At 41.7% G+C, this 21,830-nt stretch overlaps 1 protein-coding gene and 1 pseudogene across 1 annotated transcript; one reads left to right on the top strand and one right to left on the bottom strand.

Annotated features, from left to right (window-relative positions):
* Positions 1–3,848: 3,848 nt before the first annotated feature.
* LOC133245228 (large ribosomal subunit protein eL43-like) lies at positions 3,849–4,973 on the bottom strand (annotated as a pseudogene).
* A 397-nt stretch (positions 4,974–5,370) lies between these two features.
* On the top strand, positions 5,371–21,198 carry ZFP69B (ZFP69 zinc finger protein B). Its single transcript, XM_061413176.1, is given in 6 exon segments — positions 5,371–5,403; positions 5,789–5,945; positions 11,114–11,217; positions 14,145–14,271; positions 14,551–14,661; positions 18,624–21,198. Coding segments are annotated over 6 exon segments (1,698 nt in total). The 3' UTR covers positions 19,790–21,198.
* The last annotated feature ends 632 nt before the right edge of the window (positions 21,199–21,830 follow it).

The raw sequence follows: 21,830 nt of genomic DNA, 5'->3' as shown, positions 1-21,830 counted from the left end.
GATTTTTATTGGGGAGCATTAAAGTGGAGGAAGCTGACATATTTAGAAAGTTCTATTCCAATCCATGAACATGATGTACATCACTATTCTTTCCATTTAAATCAGTAATTTTTGTGACTTTATTGATAAGGTCCTGCATAATTCTTATTTATTCTTAGCAATATTTTATTATGAAAACATTCAAACATACAGGAAAGTTGAAAGACTTTACAGTGAGCATCCATGTACCACTACCTAGACTTTACCGTTAACGTTTTATTATATTTTGTGCCACGGTTTTGTTGAGTAGCAGGTAGAAGAGCAGACTGCTTGGATTTATCACTTGCAAGCTGTATGATGCAGGAAAAGTCACTTAACTTCTCCAAACCTCAGTTTTCTTTTCTGCAAATTGGGAATAATAATAGCATTTACCTCAGGAGGTTGTTACGAGGACCACATTGGTTAAAATATATAATGCACTTGGAACAAAGCTTCATACTCTAAATACTACATGCTAGTGTGTTAGTCTGCTTGGGCTGTTATAACAAAATATCATGGACTGGGTGGCTTAAACAACGGACATTTATTTCTTCATAATTCTGAAAGCTAGAAGTCCCAGATCATGGTCTGGCAGCATCACTTTCTGGTGAGGGCTCTCTTCCTGGCTGTACATAGTGACTTCTTGCTAAATCCTCGTATTAGCTTTCCTCAGTGCCTGCCTTCAGAGAGAGATTAAGCCCTCTGCTGTCTCTTCTTAAAAGGACACTAATCCTATGGGATCAGGGTCCCACCCTTATGATCTCATTTAGTCTTAATTACAGTGAGTCCCTCCCTGACTTAGATTTTTCAATTTTACAGTGGTGTGAAAGTGATATGCATTCAGTAGAAACTATAATTTGAATTTTTATTTTTTTCCTGAGCTAGCATAGTCTCTCGTGATGCTGGGCAGTGGCAGTGAGCCTCAGCTCCCAGACAGTCACAATCACAAGGATAAACAACCAATACACTCACAACCATTCTGTACTTACACAACCATTCTGTTTTTCACTTTCAGTACAGTATTCAGTAAATTACATGAAATATTTCAATACTTTATTACAAAATAGGCTCTGTGCTAGATGATTTGGGCCAACTCTGGCTAATGTAAGTGTTTTAAGCACATTTAAGGTAGGCTAAGCTAAGCTAGGTGAGGTGTATTAAATGCATTTTTGACTTACGGTATTTTTCAATGTACTATGGGTTTATCTAGATGCAATCCCATCATAAGCTTAGGAAGGTCTGTACTTTCTTATTCCAAATATAGCTACTCTGGGGGTTAGAGTTTCAACATATGAATTTGTGGGACTGGTTGGGGAGACAGACATTCAGTTCATAACAGCTAGCAATGACATTGCTTTATTCTGTTTTCTAAATTGTTGCTTTTGTAAGCTATTGATGTAGAAGATAAAACAGCATTAGAGTATAATCATTTCTGCAGAAAATACATAAAAGACATGAAAAAAATGGTGTGTGTATGTGTGTGTGTGTAGGTGAGTCTGTGCACCAAAAGTTAGCAATGGTTACCCTACTTGGTGAAATTATAGGTAAGAATTATTTTGTATTTTGTGGTATTTCAGAAATATAAGGAAAACAATTAACGTAAGGACTTCTTGAATACTAGAACAAAAAACTATTCGTTGTTGTTCAGCCACTAAGTCGTGTCTGACTCTTTTAATGAAACACTGGATTCCATTCCACTTTCAGTCTTTTCTATGTACATATTAAATGAAAGTGGTATGGTCATTTTATACCAATGTTGTTTCTACAAAAAAGAGATACAGATGTTTTCCTTTGTCAAGGGTTTCAAATATTCCCGCGGAAACATTCACAAGTCTATGCCCGGCAGAGGAGAGCTGCTTCTATTCAGTAGTCCGGGCTGGCGAGAAGACAGGCTCTGTCTCCTTCCACAGGAGCGGGCTTGCCTTACGCTGGGTTCTAGCCCCAGGCTGCAGACGAACCAGAGTGATGGAACCACATCCCGGGGCGCACCCCGGAGAGCATCCCCTCAGGCGCCCGCAGGCGGGCTGGCTGCCCCGGAGGACGCTGGGAACCGCGCGCCGAGGCTGCTTGTCGCGCAGGCGCATCGGCCACGGCTGCGCTACGTGGGAGCATCTTGTCCCTGCGCGGTGACCGGTCCACGGCCGCCGGAGGGCTAGGGAGTGCGGTCAGAGCAGGTGAGACGGGTGAGCCAGGGCTCCCTTGGGTCTGGAAAGCGGACAAACTGGTAAGAGCCGCCTCCGCCCAGCCCGATGTCATCTGTGGCTCGCGGTGTGCTCCCAGCCTCTGAGTCAGGCTCACACAAAGGCTGCGAGGGCTGGGCCAGACCGGTCCATCTTTGGAGAAAGGTTTATCATCTCCATTTACAGAGGAGGAAACGGGATCCGTGGGATTACGTGGCTTGCCACAGCCGACAAGTGAAGGAGCTGTATTCAAACCCAGATCCTTTTTGATTACAAATCGCAGACCAGTTTAAAAGTGTTGTTCAGTCGCTAAGTCCTGTCTGACTGACTCTCTGCAGCACTCCAGGCTTCCCTGTCCTTCACTATCTCTTGGAGTGTGCTTAAACTGGTGTCCGTTGAGTGGATGATGCCATTCAAACATCACATCCTCTGTTGCCTCCTTCTCCTGCCTTCTATCTTTCCCAGCATCAAGGTCTTTTCCAATGTGTCCAGTCTTCACATTGGATGGCCAAATTATTGGAGCTTCAGCTTCAGTCCTTCCAATGAATATTCAGGTTTTATTTCCTTTAGAGTTGACTGATTTGATTTCCAAGGGACTCTTAACAGTCTTCTCCAGCACCACAGTCCAAAAGCATCAATTCTTCATTGTTCAGCCTTCTTTATGGTCCAACTCTCACATCTGTACATGACTACTGGAAAAACCATAACTTTGACTATATGGACCTTTGTCAGCAAAGTGATGTCTCAGCTTTTTAATATGCTGTCTAGCGACTTCATTTTCACTTTTCACTTTCATGCCTTGGAGAAGGAAATGGCAACCCACTCCAGTGTTCTTGCCTGGAGAATCCCAGGGACAAAGGAGCCTGGTGGGCTGCCGTCTATGGGGTCACACAGAGTCGGACAGTACTGAAGCGACTTAGCAGCAGCAGCAGCAGCAGGTTGGTCATAGCTTTTCTTCCAAAGAGCAAGCATCTTTTAATTTCATGGCTGCAGTCACCATCTGCAGTGCTTTTCGAGCCCAATAATATGAAGTCTGTCACTGTTTCCACTTTCCCCCCATCTATTTGCCATGAAGTGATGGGACCAGATGCCATGATCTTAGTTTTGTGAATGTTGAGTTTTAAGCCAGCTTTTTCACTCTTTTTTCACCCTCATCAAGAAGCTCTTTAGTTCCTCTTCACTTTCTGCCATTAGGTAGTATAATCTGCATATCTGAAGTTATTGATATTTCTCCTGGCAGTCTTGATTTCAGCTTGTGGTTGATCCAGCCCGGCATTTCGCATGATGTACTTTGCATATATAAGTTAAATAAGCAGGGTGACAATATACAGCCCTGATGTACTCCTTTCCCAGTTTTGAACCAGTCTGTTTTTCCATGTCCAGTTCTAATTGTTGCCTCTTGACCTGCATACAGGTTTCTCAGGGGGAAGATAAAGTGCTCTGGTATTCCCATCTCTTTCAGAATTTTCCACAGTTTGTTGTGCTCTACACAGTCAAAGGCTTTAGTGTAGTCAATGAAGCAGAAGTTTTTCTGGAATTCCTTTGCTTTTTCTGTGATCCAGTGGATGTTGGGGAATTTTTTTTTTAATTAACAAGCCAAAGTAATTTAGTTACATAAATCAACTCATTTACTATAGGCTACCAACGTTATCAAATGGTGGTGCTTCTACTGGTCCTCAATTCCTTTAGTCTTCTGATGGCAGACTTTTCTGTGACAGGAGAAGTGGTGTGAAGGTCCAGGCACCACCAGCAATGTTTTCATGCAGGAACCACAGTACCAAATGCCCACAGCTCATCTCTTTCTTGGTTTTGCCACAGAAGGAGCAGGTATTCTTGGCGTGCTGGCTGATTTCAGTTTTCTTCACTGTTTTCCTGAGGGAGGTACCATAACGGGTGGTGTATTTGCCCATGATTCCAACTTTCTTGGTGCATTTCGCCATTTTAACACAACCTAGGTCTGAGCCCAAGAGCAGATGTTGGTAATTTGATCTCTGGTTTCTCTGCCTTTTCTAAGTCCAGCTTGTACATCTGGAATATCTTGGTTCACGTACTGTTGATGCCTAGTTTGAAGGATTTTGAGCATTACTTTGCTAGCTTGTGAAATGAGTGCAATTGTATGGTAGTTTGAACATTCTTTGGCATTGCCTTTCTTTGGGATCAGAATGAAAACTTACCTTTTCCAGTCCTGTGGCCACTGCTGAGTTTTCCAAATTTATAATTTCCAAATTACTTTAAAGGTTCAGTTCAGTTCAGTCACTCAGTCCTGTCCGACTCTTTGCGACCCCATGAATCGCAGCACGCCAGGCCTCCCTGTCCATCACCAAATCCCAGAGTTCACTAAGACCCACGTCCATCGAGTCAGTGATGCCATCCAGCCATCTCATCCTCTGTCATCCCCTTCTCCTCCTGCCCCCAATCCCTCCCAGCATCAGAGTCTTTTCCAATGAGTCAACTCTTCGCATGAGGTGGCCAAAGTACTGGAGCTTCAGCTTCAGCATCATTCCCTCCAAAGAAATCCCAGCGCTGATCTCCTTCAGAATGGACTGGTTGGATCTCCTTGCAGTCCAAGGGACTCTCAAGAGTCTTATCCAACACCACAGTTCAAAAACATCAATTCTTCGGTGCTCAGCTTTCTTCACAGTCCAACTCTCACATCCATACATGACCACTGGAAAAACCATAGCCTTGACTAGACGGACCTTTGTTGGCAAAGTAATGTCTCTGCTTTTGAATACACTATCTAGGTTGGTCATAACTTTCCTTCCAAGGAGTAAGCATCTTTTAATTTCATGGCCGCAGTTACCATCTGCAGTGATTTTGGAGCCCCCCAAAATAAAGTCTGACACTGTTTCCACTGTTTCCCCATCTATTTCCCATGAAGTAATGGGACCAGATGCTATGATCTTCATTTTCTAATGTTGAGCTTTAAGCCAACTTTTTCACTCTTTCTTTTCCTCAAGAAGCTTTTTAGTTCCTCTTCACTTTCTGCCATAAGGGTCGTGTCATCTGCATATTTGAGGTTATTGATATTTCTCCTGGCAATCTTGATTCCAGCTTGTGCTTCTTCCAGCCCAGCGTTTCTCATGATGTACTCTGCATAGAAGTTAACTAAGTTAAATAACTTTAAAGGTAGGACTGCCTAAACAAATAATTGGATTTTATTAATTCCTTTATGCTTCTAGACATCAGCAGTGTTTTGGACCATGTGGGTTGTGTCTATCCATGATCTCTGTGTATCTGTTGCAAAAGAAATTTTCATTGATTGGTGTAAGTTCTGACCATGTGATTGAACTTCCTAGATCCTTTCACTAACACTGATGTTTTCTGCCCATCGTGGTGATTGGGAATAAATACTTGGAGCCTCCAGCTGCCTGCTGAGGAGACAGATGGAGGCAAGGATGGGAGGTGTTCCTTGAGAGCCTAGAGAGTAAAACTGTCCAGACTCTGGATTTTGGTGCTGTTTGTTCCCTGGGTTCCTGAGAGTGGAGGACACCTGTGCAGTTGTAAAGCCTCCTGTCAGAGACTCTGGCAGTTTCCTCATCAGAAAGTGGAGAAGCCCGGTCAGGACTCTGCCCTGTGGGTGGAGCCAGAGTTCCCCAGAAAGGAGTGCTGAAGTCATCATCCTACAGTGACTCCTGATCACCTTGCCCACTGAGGCCAGCACCTGGGTGAAGCTGCACCATCCAGAGAAGACGGTGGTGGGGGCACCCCTGTGGGAGGACGTGACTGAGATGTTTAAAGAGGAAGGTGAGACTAGACTGCTGGGTGGGAGGGAGGAAGAGCACCATCCTCCAGAGTGGGAAGGAATGTAGACATCTGAGCAGAAGCATCTGTTGGGGAGGCAGTTGGGTAAAAAGTCTCTGGAGTTCTTTATTGCTCCTGGCCTGAGGTTTTCCTAAATAGTAGTGGTTAACTCAGCTCCAAACCAGTATTTCAGTGTTATGACTGTGTATGTTATTTCTTTTCAACTTCCTCGTGGATGTATGAGGCTGGGAGAACTTGCCTGATTTTCCATATTTTACAGTGAGGAAATGTGAATCAAACAAATGACCTGTCCAGGTGCCGGGTATGTAGGTCAGAAGTAGAAGGCAGGAGGGAAAGTACCAGGTGAGATGGAGTATCTTGTGCTCAAATAGCAAGGAAGAGCTCAGAGACTAATAGACCTGTGTTTAAAGGATGCAACAGCCCTGTTCAAACTGGGGACAGTTTAAGTATCCAGATTGATTGTAACACCTTAAATAAGTAAAATTCCACACATTCATGATGATACTTAAAATAGAGGAAGAAGAGGGGAGAAAACTCATCTGTCAACATTGGAAGTGATTAAGACACTGATTTTCTTACTTTGAAATTATATTATTATGGGAATGAAGGATGCATTGACCTTGCTTTTTAAATCCTTTTCAGAAAACACCTTCCAGTAATGAATTTGAAAGGAATGGTGGGATATTTTACTATAAATGAAATAATTGGAAGATTGATGGGGAATAGGATATTCCAAAGGTGTCAAAGTTTCACCCCCACAAATGAGATTAAGTGAAAGTCGCTCAGTCGTATCTGACTCTTTGCGACCCCATGGACTATACAGTCCATAGAATTCTCCAGGCCAGAATAGTGGAGTGGGTAGCCTTTCCCTTCTCCAGGGAATCTTCCCAACCCAGGGAAAATCCCAGGTCTCCCGCATTGCAGGCGGATTCTTTACCAGCTGAGCCACAAGGGAAGCCCAAGAATACTGGAGTGGGTAGTCTATCCCTTCTCCAGAGGACCTTCCTGACCCAGGAACTGAACCAGGGTCTCCTGCATTGCAGACAGATTCTTTACCATCTGAGCTATAACCCCCCACAAATCACTTGCTAAATGTCAGGGAAAGAACATACTTTTCCAGTGGCAATATCTGGTGGTCACTATCTTAACCAAGTGTTCCAGTGATGGGATGACCTGACATTTTGTGCCTTCTGGGTCATGTAATATAAAGCACATGGTATCACCCATAATATATCCCTTCCTAAAATGTTTCAGTTCAGTTGCTCAGTCATGTCCAACTCTTTGCGACCCCACGAATCGCAGCACGCCAGACCTCCCTGTCCATCACCAACTCCCGGAGTTCACTCAAACTCACGTCCATTGAGTCAGTGATGCCATCCAGCCATCCCATCCTCTGTCGTCCCCTCCTCCTCCTGCCTCCGATCCCTCCCAGCATCAGAGTCTTTTCCAGTGAGTCAACTCTTCGCTTGAGGTGGCCAAAGTACTGGAGTTTCAGCTTTAGCATCAATCCTTCCAAAGAACACCCAGGACTGATCTCCTTCAGAATGGACTGGTTGGATCTTCTTGCAGTCCAAGGAATTCTCAAGAGTCTTCTCCAACACCACAGTTCAAAAGCATCAATTCTTCGGCGCTCAGCCTTCTTCACAGTCCAACTCTCACATCCACACGTGACCACAGGAAAAACCATAGCCTTGACTAGACGGACCTTTGTTGGCAAAGTAATGTCTCTGCTTTTGGATATGCTATCTAGGTTGGTCATAACTAACTTGATCCAAATTAAAGGCTGAACTTCTGATTTAAAGAAAATATAGGGGATGGAGAAGTAAGATAAACCTAACCATGAGGATACAGTAAGACGATACCAGTGTTTTAAAAGCCACTGTTGTGAAAAAAGTAAGAGAGGCTTTGAATAACAGCCACTTTGAGTGTGTGAACCTTGGTTGGCTCCTGGTTTGGAAAAAAATCCAGGATAAAAGATAGTTTGGGAACAGTTGAGGAAATCTGAATATTTACTGAATATTTGGATGGATATTATTAACTCTCTAAACTGAGATAAATGGTATTATGGTTATGCAGGAGAAGAGTCTTTGAAGTATTCAGGGAGGAGGTATCATGACAGCATGTGGAATCTTAGTTCCCTCCCCAGGGATTGAATCCACGCCCCTTGCAGTGGAGAAGTGTGGAGTCCTAACCACTGCACCTCCAAGGAAGTCCTATGATATCTGCAACTCTGAAATGGCTCAGAAAAAAATATAGATAAATGAAGTAAATATGGCAAACATTAGTGATTATTGCAGAGAAGGCAATGGCACCCCACTCCAGTACTCTTGCCTGGAAAATCCCATGGATAGAGGAGCCTGGTAGGCTGCAGTCCATGGGGTCGTGAAGAGTCAGACACGACTGAGGGACTTCACTTTCACTGTTCACTTTCATGCACTGGAGAAGGAAATGGCAACCCACTCCAGTGTTCTTGCCTGGAGAATCCCAGGGATGGGGGAGCCTGGTGGGCTGCCGTCTATGGGGTCACATAGAGTTGGACACGACTGAAGTGACTTAGCAGCAGCAGCAGTGATTATTGAATGCGGGTGGAAGATATATGGGTGTTCAGTATTCATGATAAAAAGTTAAGGGAAAAATACAAGGACAATAATTCATGTGCTTTAAAAAAAATTTCTCCAACCAAGATGGGTTTATTCAGAATCAGCAGAGAATTGCAGTTTGTGGTCTGCAACTACTGTGAACCATGTACAAGTCCCCAATGATAAGGATAGGAGAATACTTTTATAGAGAAAAAGGAAGTTGGAAGAGCTATAGTTAAAAATAGTCCATAGCTTTTTGCTGGCTGAATGCTTGCCATGAAAGAAGAGGAGTCTCTTCTTCCTGTTGGACTCTGCTATCATTGCAAAGTATGAGAGCTCCCTCTTCTGGTATCCCAGTTTTATTTAATTGAGTGAGTGAAAGTCACTCAGTCGTGTCCCACTCTTTGTAATCCGGTGGACTATACAGTCCATGGAATTCTCTAGGCCAGAATACTGGAGTGGGTAGCCTTTCCCTTCTCCAGGGGATCTTCCCAACCCAGGGATCGAACCCAGGTCTCCTGCATTACAGGCAAATTCTTTACCAGCTGAACCACTAGGGAAGCCTTTTTTAAACTGAGGTTTCTGTTAATTTCTACATTTCCTCCTTTTGACCAAGATCTTCCTCTGGAAACTTGGTTAGTCAAGAGTCAGGTTTTCTAGTTTCATCAGCCCTTTTGTCCCTCAATGTCAAGAAAGTTCTTTCTGGGAATAGTGTCTTACATCAGAGGGAAAGTGTACACGTTGGAAACCTATTAAGGTCAATTTGAGTAAAACGAAGGGGTGGGAGGGAGAACTCTCAGGCATTTTTTTTATCTCAAGTACTTATGTTATCAAGATCATAGACACTGGAGATTATCTGAAGCATTGTGTCATCATTACAGCTTTAGTGATGAACTTCCAACAGTCCTGGTCTGGATATGTTGGGAAAGCTGTCTCACCTATCTCTCGTGATATTGTCTGCTTCAGTTTTAGGAAATACTTACTTTTAGGTCACCAGAGGATGTGCATTTCTAGTTAGTGTCTTTTTTCAGGCGTGTCACGTGACTCCAGGAGTCTATTCCCTGGAGTGTAGCAGCACGAGGATTGGTTAGCAATACCTGTTAGGAGCCTTTCTAGGGATATAATACAGAGAGTTTTTGGAGGTGTCTTTCCTAATGGATGAAATCTCCATTCTAAGGTGTGATGCTTAAGATCCTCATCTTTCAAGGGAGCACTGCTAGTGTTGGAGGGTCTCCTGTAGAGACGTGGGTCAGAAGTGGGTCTCCAGGGGGACGGGGGTACTGGCAGCAGCAATCCTGGAAAGTGCCCCTTGGCGTGAGCCCTCTTGGAGGTCGCCGTTAGCCCTACTATCTCATGTGCTTTAATTACAAGTTGTTTTGTTTTGCTTTTTTCATTTGTTTGCATCTTGTGGGATCTTAATTAACCTGACCAGGGATTTAACCCTCTAACCTCAGCAGTGAGAGTGCAGAGTCCTGACCACTGAACTACCAGGGGATTCCCTAGTTCATATATATTTTTTAAAACATTTATTTATTTATTTATGGCTGTGCTGGGTCTTTGTTGCTACACACAGGTGTTCTCCAGGTGCGGTGAGGGGGGCTACCTACTCTCTAGATGGGGTGTGCAGGCTTCTCACTGTAGTGACTTCTCTTGTTGCAGAACACAAGTTCTAGGCGCTTCAGCAGTTTCAGCTCGCAGGCTGCAGAGCACAGGCTCAGTAGTTGTGGCATATTGGCTTAGCTGCTCCGTGGCATGTGGAATTTTCCCAGACCAGGGATCAAACTCATGTCCCTTGCATTGGCAGGCGGATTCTTTACCACTGAGCCACCACGGAAGCCCCATATTTTTAACATGTCAAATTCGGCTAGTATTTCTTGAGTTCTAGTAGCCTGGCAGGGTGTTATACTTAACTAGCAGATGGGAAAAAGTGAACCAGATAAAGTTTCTACACATATACTCATACTAATACTCAATTGAAGGATATAATTATGAAAATAAATATAATAGGAGGCAGCCTGAGATACCAGATTAGAGAGAAAAACCAAGCTTTGGGGGAATACAGGGGTGAGGACGTTTTTTTCGCATTAAGGGGATCTGATAAAACTTCACTTGAACTGATCCAGAAGGATACCTCGGTTTTTCACTGAGTAGGCCTTGGGGGAAAGTTCTGAGCTGGGTGCTATTAATATCTAGGTATGTTCAAAGAGTGGATTATGTGGTAGGTGTGTCCAGTGTTTAGGGGCAAGAAATACTTGGAGAAATAGCTTTGGACTGTTTGTGGAGGATCTTGAAGTCCATGATATGATAAAGTGTTTGGATTTTTCTTTCTTGTAGTGGGGAACGTCGGAGGATTTTTGAGGTAGGTCTGTGCTTTTGGACCAGCACTGGTCATTGGGAAACATTAACCCTGTAATCAGTGCACTGCAGATCCTCCCATTAGGAGGCTCCAGTCTGCTCTTGAGTGGCTCTGAATGTCCCTCTTTGTGAATGTATTGAGAGAGGGGCTGTGTTCAGCAGGTCTGCAGGAAGTTTTTCTATTTAGGGGGATTTGCAGAGGTGCAAACTTCATAGCTCTTTTCCTTTTTCCATCTTGGCTATCTCAGGATGCTGATGAGACCCAGGGATAAAGTTTTGAGGATGAAGTGACCTCTAGGTCCCTGACAGCAGAATCCTAGGTGGGTCGGAGTTTCCTGTCACTTTCATGAAATTGTCTCTTAGATTTTAAGAGCCCTGGACTTTGATTTTCTTTAGCTTGACTTCTTGGATTGGATTTTCTTAGCCTGTTTGAAATCAGCCTGCATGGATTTATTTTACAGGTAATTTCCCCACCAGTAGTAACCCTCCTAAAGAACCCTCTTGTTTCTAGCAAACCTCTAGCCATTTATCCAACAAATTAAAAAATCATGTTTGTGTGTGTGTGTGTATGTGGAAAAAGTACATAAAGTAATTCTTTTTTTGGCCATGCCACACAGATTGCAAGATCTGAGTTCCCTGACCAGGGATTGAACCCAGGGCCACAGCAGTGAAAGCCCGGAATCCTAACCACTAGGCTACCAAGGAGCTCCCTGTAATTCTTGCTCTTAAAATTCACAAGATGTCATCCAGGGGAAAGACAAGCACTGTAAAACATTTTAAGCAACATTTTAAAATGAACAGAGTGAGGTTCTGATATTCTTGGAAATGCATGCACTTCCTTAAAGACCTTTGAGAGAGGATCTTTGGTCATGTCCGGGAGCAGAATTGTAGATGAATAGAGAAGTGAGTAGAGAAGCTGCTGACAGGTCACAAAGGGCAGAAACGAAATAGGCTGAGCAGAATAGGAAGGAAAGCTTCCAAGAGTCATACATTAGCTCATTAGAAAGCCGGTGGTACTGGCAGTAGGCAAAGTTCTGTACAACCAAACCCCAGAAGCACAGGGAAACTCGAGAGTTAGAGAATTAGAAAACCAACGTAGAAGGAGATATTAGAGAACAGGAGAGTTTTAAAGTGAAGAGATCTTAGCTTCCAAAATCACATGGTATAGGGTTTAGTCTCACGTCTTTGGGGCTTTCCTGATGGTTCAGACCAATGTAGGAGAATCCGCCTGCCTATATAGGAGACACGGGTTCAATCACTAGGTTGGGAAGATCCTCTAGAGAAGGAAATGGCCACCCACTCCAGTATTCTTGCCTGGAGAATTCCACAGACAGAGGAGCCTGGTGGGCTACAATTCATGGGGTCACAAAGAATCAGTCACAACTGAGTGACTAACAGCAAGTCTTTAACTTTGCTCAAATTCAGTTTTCTCATTGGTTAAATGTGGATGCTAGTGTTGGCCTCATAGGGCTGAAATACATTCCAGAATTATTTACAATCCATTAAAAGCATTAAAATAGTCTGTATACTTAAGGAATGTGTTATTATTTCAGCCTTCTGGCTTCTGAGTTCTCTTCCCATTTGGTAATATTAAAAAAAAAACAAACTCAAATGGTTATTTGTGTAGGTTGTTCACAGCAGGCCCTTGTACTTCCCAATACAGTGTCCGCTTTGGTCAAGGGATCTTCCTTACAAGGCACAATTCATGCTCCCTCCAAAAATGTGCTATTCTCACATACTTTTCCTACTAACAGAAATCCCTAGCTAAGGGTCTTACTCATGTAGAAATGTTCTGATTTATAACCAGTTCTTTCAGCCCAACCAGGGTCCCTGTCTTGTCTTGTGGCCTTAGCCTCCTTTTGGACTCTCCTCTTTCTCAAATATTCCTGATTTTTATTGCCCTTAAATTACTATATACTGTTCTACAACCCTCTTTAATACAGTTCATGAGTATTTTGCCTTCAGCCAAACTGTGAGTTGGAAGAGACAACTTACACGCTCCCTGCATTGTTTTGTAACCTCCATCAGAGAATCAGCCAAATGGTTTTCAAAAGACTGTCCATAGGAGCTGATGAAGGCTGAATGACAAGGAGATCTCCTTCTAGCCTTTCACACAACAGAGATGGTATTGGTCTTTATAGACCAGGACCTGGTGGACCAGAGTTGAGGAAAAGAAAGAAGAGAGAGAGAGAGCAGTATCTCTCAGGATCTCTCAGGTTACATGGAAAACCAATGAAGCCCATACACAGGACTTGTATCGCTCACGAAGGCACAGGGCGTCCTCTCAAGGAGGTCTTGAAAGCCCAGGCAAGAAAGTGAGCTTGGTAGGTTTCCACGCTCCGATGAGAATGAAGACAGAAAGAAGGATGCAGGGGACCCAGGTCTCTAGTGGAGCAAGGGTATTTTATTAGCAGAAATGCACGCTTATATATATATCTTTAGTAAAATGATTACTCAGCTATTACAAAGAGTGAAATTTCATCAGTTGTAACAAAATGGATAGTCTAATATATACAAGGTTGCTAACGCTGAAAACAGTCACTGAAGGGAGTTACTGGAAGGAATCCAAGCAGGTACCCTTTCCCATGATCTCAGTCCTGAGAACTGCATGCAGCTCTACTCGTTCCTGGAATAGGAACTGAAAAGGAACAGAGAATCCTTGAGAAATGGCACGCAAAGGAAGAAAAGTGCAACATGTTGTGTTCCTTAAAGTTGGACGTCCCCCGACAAGATGGGTTCCCACGTGTGGCAGGCTTTCTCATACAGATTGATATAGACCTATCTGACCTGAGGTGGAGAAGGCAATGGCACCCCACTCCAGTACTCTTGCCTGGAAAATCCCATGGAAGGAGGAGCCTGGTAGGCTGCAGTCCATGGGGTCGCGAAGAGTCAGACACAACTGAGCGACTTGACTTTCACTTTTCACTTTCATGCATTGGAGAAAGAAATGGCAACCCACTCCAGTGTTCTTACCTGGAGAATCCCAGGGACGGGGGAGCATGGTTGGCTGCCGTCTATGGGGTCGCACAGAGTCGGACACAACTGAAACGATTAATTAGCAGCAGCAGCAGACCTGAGGTGAATCTCTGCTGAGGGCTGTTTTTCCACCTCTGTGATAGATTTGCTAAAAAAAAAAAAAGAAGAGGGTCCAGGGTCCAAGAAAACTTGGCTACAATCTCTTAGCATATAGAGAAAGTGAAAACAACTTCCTGATTCAGGCTAAAAAGAAATATATTTGATGTTCTAGGAACCATTGACCTTCAAGGACATAATTGTGGATTTCACCCAGGAGGAGTGGGGGCATCTGGCTCCTGCTCACCAGAATCTGTACCGGGGGGTGATGCTGGAGAACTATGGAAATCTGGTCTCAGTGGGTAAGGGTGGATTCCCTTTGTAAGAAGAATCTGCCTATTGGAATAAATAAAGAATAAATAAAGAATCTTTATTTCTAACTGAACTGCTCTGCTTCGGCTTTGGGTTCTGTGTTAGAAATTTCTAGTTCGTTTGAACAGCAAGTCAGAACTGCTGTGGTCTTTTCTGCCCTGGTCTTTCTACTCTACTCTGCAGAAGGCCTGACTAACAAATGACTGTCTCTAAATTCTTGGGATACCTCTCTGACCTCAGCACATGCAGTTTTTTCTTCTTGTAAGCAGGATACCAGCTTTCCAAACCTGGTGTGGTTTCCCAGTTAGAGAAAGGAGAAGAGCCATGGCTGATGAAGAGAGAGGTTTCAGGAGGTCCAAGTCCAGGAAAGAGCAAGGCAGGTGGAGCCCTTACGTTTGCCAGAGAGTTCAGCTTAAAGGCTTCTCCAGGCCGTGGGGAAGGCTGCAGTCACCTGCGTGAGACCCACAAAAAACTCGATTACCACTCTGTCCCTCCTTTCCTACACTTGCCTCTTCTCGTTAGTTTCTCTGGAGTCAGAGGAAAAGAGATGGCTTTCTCTTCAGGGTTAACTGCCTTTACCATTTCTTCTGACCTGACTTTTGTGGTTTTCTTGCTTTCTCCAGCATTCTAAACCTTGCCCTGATCATAGTTTCTTTCTCCTGTACATTCAGATATCCATGGATCTCTCCTCATTTAAAACAGTGCTCTTGGTACTTCCCTGGTAATCCAGTGGTTAAGAATCTGTGAAGACTTTGTGTTTGCACTGCAAGGAGCATGGGTTCAATCCTTGTCAGGGAACTAGGATCCCTCATGCTGAAGTGCAGCCAAAAAAATCAACCAACCAACCAAACAAAAGAAACACAACAAAAGACAAACACTCAAAAAATATCAGCACCCTACACCAGATTCTTAAGTCATTTTATCATGACTTTTTCTGATGATTCCATTTAAATTTTTTTCCTATATTCTATGACTATCCCTTCAATTTTGATTCTCTTTTTAACTTGGGTAATTTAACTTCTATTTCAGATAATACATGACTCCTTGAGAAATCACCACAGAATTCCTTCTTAGCAAATCCAGTGGGTTTTAATAGTCTTTGACTTCTAAGAATAGTAAAAATGACACTGTTTTCCAAGCTGGTTTCTATGAGTCCTGTACCTACTCTAACCCCATATTACAAATGAGATAAAGAAGGTGCTTAGGTTAAGAAATCTGCCCATGATTGTTTAGCCACATGTGTTTGAATCCTAATTTTTGAATCTGTGTTTGAATTCTAATCATGCTGCCTCCACGGTTTGAGTTCTTATGGTGCTTTCCTACAGGGAAGCATTAGGTTATGTAGACCTCACCACCTTCATGGTATTGTTTTCTTCCATCAGCTAGTTTAATAATATTTGTCTCTTCTGTCTCTCTTATTGCTTCTTCAGTGCTTCTCATCGATCTCCTTCTTAATGCAGGTGTATCACTTATGCCTTTATTAGGTTAGACTCTCAAGTTTGGCTCAAACTGAATAGGGCTTTCTTGCTCATATATTCATCCGGGGAAGTTGGTTAGTTCAGTGGACAGTTTTTTACCACTTTGCATTCAGGGACAGAGATTCCTTCCACATGGTAGTTCTGTCATTCTTGAGGGCCTCCTCATCATCTAAGTTTGGCCAGCAGTGGAGGAAAAGCACACGGAGGGCATGGCAACCCACTCCAGTATTCTTGCCTAGAGAATCCCCATGGACAGAGGAGCCTGGCGGGCTACAGTCCATGGGGTTGCAAAGAGTCAGACACGACTGAGCGACTAAGCACAGCACAGCGCAGCACAGAGGAAAAGCACAGAGGAGTTCATTTAGGTGGTTTTTATGGGCCAAACTGGAATGGCTTACATCACTTTTCACTCTTATTCACTTAATGGGAGAGACCTGTTACTTCACTCAAATTCAGGGAAGATTGGGAAGTATAGTATAGTTGTGTGTCCAAAAATAAGGAGATGTTTCAATGAACAGCTAATAGTCTCTGCCACAATCCCTGAGGAGCCTCTCTCTTTTACACTGCTGTCCTGTTTCTGCACAAACTCCCACAGATGCATTGTGATGTTCTCAACTATCCCTTTGATATCTGTATTCTCCATATCTTCATTTGTGTCATACATGTTCATATGAACTCTATTCCCTCATCTCCCTGGTGTTTGGAACATCTCTATATAGACACACTGTTGTTACTTCAAGCGCAGTACATCCAAAATTGGAAGCAATTATCTCTCCCAAACTAAGTTCTCATCCTGACTCCTCCTGTCCTTTCAGCCTCTAAGACTAGAAATTATTGTATCAGCAAGGATGTATCATGCTTTCTACTTTGTTTCCCCCCCCATCCTCCATGTTTTCTTCTCTGGTTTTACCTACTCAGTCCACTTCTACTCTTCATCTCTGTTGATGTACTCTTAAGCCAGGTTCCCATTATTCCATGCCAATTACTATAATTTCCAGCTGCATTTGTGGATATCTTATTTTCTTTTTCAGAATCATTTTGAATGTTACTGCTAGATTGGACCACTCAAAACATCTCATTTATCTTTTTTTTACCCTAAAAAGAAGTTAAGTGACTCCTTATCCCCTATAATAAGTAATCCAAATATCTCTACTTGCTTTTTGAGTCCAGTCCAAAATTTATCCTGCTATTACCAAGTACTTTGTTTGTGCTTTGACTAAAATGAGCTTGGACATCCTGGAGAATAAGTTTGCTGTGAACAGAAACTATTGATGCTTTAGGATGATAGAGTCCAGAATAGTTGGATAGAAGTAGAGAGTAAAAATCCAGGAAACTCCCTCATCTGATTTATAAAAATCACATCTGAAAATGCTGTGTCATGTGTACTATGGATATATTTACCCTATATATATACATTCTCTATCTTTTAAGATTTTACAGTATAGATAATATTTTGTCACAAATTAAGAAACCATTTTTCACCTCTTATATAGACAATAATTATGAAGATAGATAAAAATCCAGTGAAAGGCACCCATATTCACCAATAGCACATATACCCATAACCTAATAATTTCTTTTTAGTAAATCCTATGAAACACTGACAGAAGTATACACAAATTTATATATAAAAAATAAAGGGAAAAAATGGAGACTACCTAAATATTTTTCAGTAGAGAAAAGTCAAAGAAATATGTCTATAAGTGGAATGTGGGCTTCCCTCATAGCTCAGTTGGTAAGAATCTGTCTGCAATGCCGGAGACCTCGGTTCGATCCCTGGGTTGGGACAATCCCCTGGAGAAGGGAAAGGCTACCCATTCTGATATTCAGGTCTGGAGAATTCCATGGACTGTATAGTCCATGGGGTCGCAAAGAGTCGGACATGACTGAGCGACTTTCACTACTTCACTAAGTGGAATGCAGTTGTTATAAAGAATATTATAAATCTAAATGTACAGACATGGGGGGGGCATAAGACATAGTTGAGTTAAAAAAACATGCAGAATTATATTTATGACCATATATACACAAACGCACATATTTACATGTATATATTATTGAGAAATGTCTGAACAGATTCATTCCATAATCCTAAGAGAATAAAGGAAATGGAGATGAAATTGACAGAGGCTACCCTTTTTTAGTGAATGCATTTCTATATTATTTAATGTTTTATTTGAGCATGCAAAATGTATGAGGTACTTAAATTTTTTAAGTAAATAAAATTTTGTCATAGAAATAGGAGGTTGAGATATTGTGTTAAAATTCTTATCTTCCTGTCTTATCTCTTGATATTTGCCCTTATAGTGATGTTTTCTTCTTAGTCCATTTCCTCTTGTAGTTCTCATGGATGAACTCCTCTCAGTTTTCAAAGTCACTTTCACATACATTTTTAAAAAGCCTTTCATTTTGTATAACTCCTCAGAGCTCCATTTATTTACTTGGCTGTGTTAGTTCTTAGTTGCCGCATGCAGGATCTTTGTTGCATCATGAGGGATCTTTTGTTCTGATACATGGACTCTTTAGTTGTAGCATGCGATCTCCAATTGTGGGCTCAGTTGCCTGGTGGTATGTGGGATCTTAGTTCTCTGACCAGGTATCAAACCCATATGCCCTGCACTGCAAGGCAGATTCTTAACCACTCGATCATCAGGGAAGTCCTATCTCGTATTCTTTTAACAGCTTCTTTGTTTTGACCACTTTGTTATTTTCATATTAGCTCTCTAGGTGGCAGGATCCTATTTGAAGACTATTCAGCCCTCCTGTACCTAGTATATATTATTTTTCCCTCCTCTTTGCACTGTGGCCATTTATTTTTGAAGTGCAGTGAATATGGGTCATTTATATTTTGGGATTTCTTTCAGACTTGGAGGATGAAACAGAAACCAAAGAGACAACTTTAAAGAATGACATTTCATGGGAAGAATTATACCATGCCCTGATGATGGAAAGGTTCCTGAGAGGAAGCACCTTGATTTCCACATTGGGAAGAATCTCCAAATGTCACAAGTTAGAAAACTACCAGGAGAACGAAGGAATGGGTGAGAGACAAATCCCCTTGATCCACAAGAAAAGGCTCACTCAGGAGAGAGGCCAAGAATCTAACAAATTTGAGAAAAATATTAATATAAGCTCAAAAGTTATAGGACCAGTAGGCCCTCCAGAAAAAAGACACCATAGATATGACATATCTGGAAAGAAAAGTAGATGCAATTTAGATTTGATTAATCATTCAAGGAATTATACAAGAATGAAAATCTTTGAATGTAGTATATGTGAAAAAATCTTCAAACAGTTCATTCACCTTACAGAACACATGAGAATTCACACCGGAGAGAAACCTTTCAGATGTAAAGAATATGGAAAAGCCTTTAGCCAAAGCTCATCCCTTATTCCACATCAGAGAATCCGTATTGGGGAGAAACCCTATGAGTGTAAGGAATGTGGGAAAACCTTCAGCCATCCATCATCTCTTACTCAACATGTCAGAATTCATACTGGGGAGAAACCCTGTGAATGTGGTGTATGTGAGAAAGCATTTAGCCAAAGCATTGGACTGATCCAGCATCTGAGAACTCATGTCAGAGAGAAACCTTTTACATGCAAAGACTGTGGAAAAGCATTTTTCCATATTAGACACCTCAGGCAACATGAGATTATTCATACTGCTGTGAAACCCTCTATTTGTAGTGTATGCAGTAAAACTGTCAGCCACAGCATATACCTAACTCAACACCAGAGAAGTCATACTGGGGAAAGAACATATAAATGTAAGGAATGTGGAAAAGCTTTTAGCCAGAGAATACATCTTTCTATCCATCAGAGAGTCCATACTGGAGTGAAACCTTATGAATGCAGTCATTGCGGGAAAGGCTTTAGGCATGATTCATCCTTTGCCAAACATCAGAGAATTCATACTGGAGAAAAACCCTATGATTGTAATGAATGTGGAAAAGCCTTCAGCTGTAGTTCACCACTTATTTGACACTGCAAAACACACTTAAGAAATACCTTCAGCAATGGTATGTGAAATATGTTCAACATCAAAGAATCCCCCAATTGGAGCAAAAGCCTCTAAATTTGGATTTTCTGACTTTCAGATTTCAAGAACGAATCATTTTTTTTTAATGGTTTGACCCAATGTTACAATTACTAATTTTGCTGTGTTAAAAAAACAAACTACCTATTATCAGCATTGCTTCAGAAAAGAAAGGGCGTTTTATTATTTTAAAATATAGGAAGACTATAATTATAGAGAACAGTCTCTTACATTAAATTAGTTTTATGGAAATCTCCCAAATTTGTCTTTATTTTTCTCATTTCACTGTGGGGCAGTGAAATCATCATGACAAGCCAGTGATCTGTGATTGACTTTGAGAGTCACGGATTTAAATATCCCTTTAATGAATCAGAATAAAATATAACCTTTTACTATAGCCCTTTATATGGCTAGAAGAGGTAGAAATAAAAATGTCAATTGTCTCATTCTAGAAATAATGTTAAAGAGCGTTTTCTAGACTTAATAGGTAACCAGCTAAACATGAGGTACTTACATTTTTTGGTTTCATAGAGAAAAATTGGCAAATGTTTTCTGTAAAGGGCCACATAATAAACATGTTAGGTGTTGTAGGCCATATGACCTCTGTCAGAACTACTCAACTCTATCATTTTAGTGCAGAAGTATCCAGAGACAATATATGGGTATCTCATCTGTGGCACTGCTAATGTTTTGGGATGCTTTGTTGTAGGTGGCTATCCTGCTTTGTAGGATGTTTAGCAGCAGTAGCAGCTGGCCACTGGATGTCAGTAGTTCCCCGCTCCACAGTGACAACCAGAAATTTCCCCAGACCTGGGGAGGGCAAGATAATTCCTAGTTGGGAACCACTGACATGAATGAATTGGTATATTTGCTCCAATCAACTTTATTTAAAAGACAAGTGTTGGTTTGCATTTAGCCCAAGGATTGTAATTTGCCCATCCCACTATGTAAAATGAATATATGTACAATGATTAATACTGACACTAGACTACCATTTAATGTCATATTCGTATGTTCACTTGTATCTATGCCAAAAGTCTTGTTTCCTTATCAATCTCTTAGGTATTTTGTTGCAAAAAGGTTTTTTAAAATCACAATTGTAATGCTGTTGTGGAAGCCTAGGAATTATTTATGGAGATATTTATGTAGACTTTAGTTCATAATGATGCTTTTTTTTTTTTATTTATCCACAAGTGCTTTGGGATGTATCTCTAAAAGATAACCACCACTCTTTTAAGACTTAACTGCAATGCCATTATTACACCTAAGAAAATTAGACCATAATTCCTAATACATATTGATGTCTTTTTATTAAGATTGGTGGATGGCATTTTAATTGTCTTTTACTTTCCAATTGCCAAATGTATGGCATTAAATTAAAAAAATGTGTTGTCTTTTGAGCGAGAAGTTCTTTGAAACAGCCCTTAGAAAAACACATTTAGGGTCCCACCAAAGAGGACCAGGGAGACGGTGACTGCAGGGGCCAAAGTATGGAGGCAGGGAAGTATGAGAGGGGAAGTGGAGGAGTTGATTCGTAGTACTTCACTGTCTTTATAAATACTGCATCCTTTCAAACATCAGTGGAGATTGGTCAAGTTCAGCTTCTTACTCTTAAATGGCAGTTCAAAACAAACAATTTAACTGCCTGAATGTTGTGTGAACTATCAAAAGTAAAGCTGTTAATCCAGAATATATTCCATTATCTCTAGATATTTTATATTAGTATGTTTACCTGAAAAAAAACTGTCTTCTAACTCTTAAGTCCTGTATGACTTTGATGGGCAGAAGGACAGAATGAGGGTGCTCACTGTGCCTCTTATATGTTCTTCCATGTTTCTGTCCTCTTAGATTTCCCAAGAATTTGGGTTTTTTTGATTGCTTCCTTTAGTGAAAAGCATGGCCATCACTTTTCTCTGTCTACAGTCTGTGTCTCAGTGATCCTTCATGGTCTTCTGGCTTAAAATAACATCTCTGTTGATATTTTATGGTTGTATCAACTGCCAAATTCATGTCTCCAGCCAAGACCTCCATT

The sequence above is a fragment of the Bos javanicus genome, chromosome 3 (assembly GCF_032452875.1).
Source record: "Bos javanicus breed banteng chromosome 3, ARS-OSU_banteng_1.0, whole genome shotgun sequence".
Classification (NCBI taxonomy): domain Eukaryota; kingdom Metazoa; phylum Chordata; class Mammalia; order Artiodactyla; family Bovidae; genus Bos; species Bos javanicus.
The sequence above is the reverse complement of the archived record's forward strand: the minus strand, read 5'-3'. Positions and strand labels throughout refer to the sequence as shown.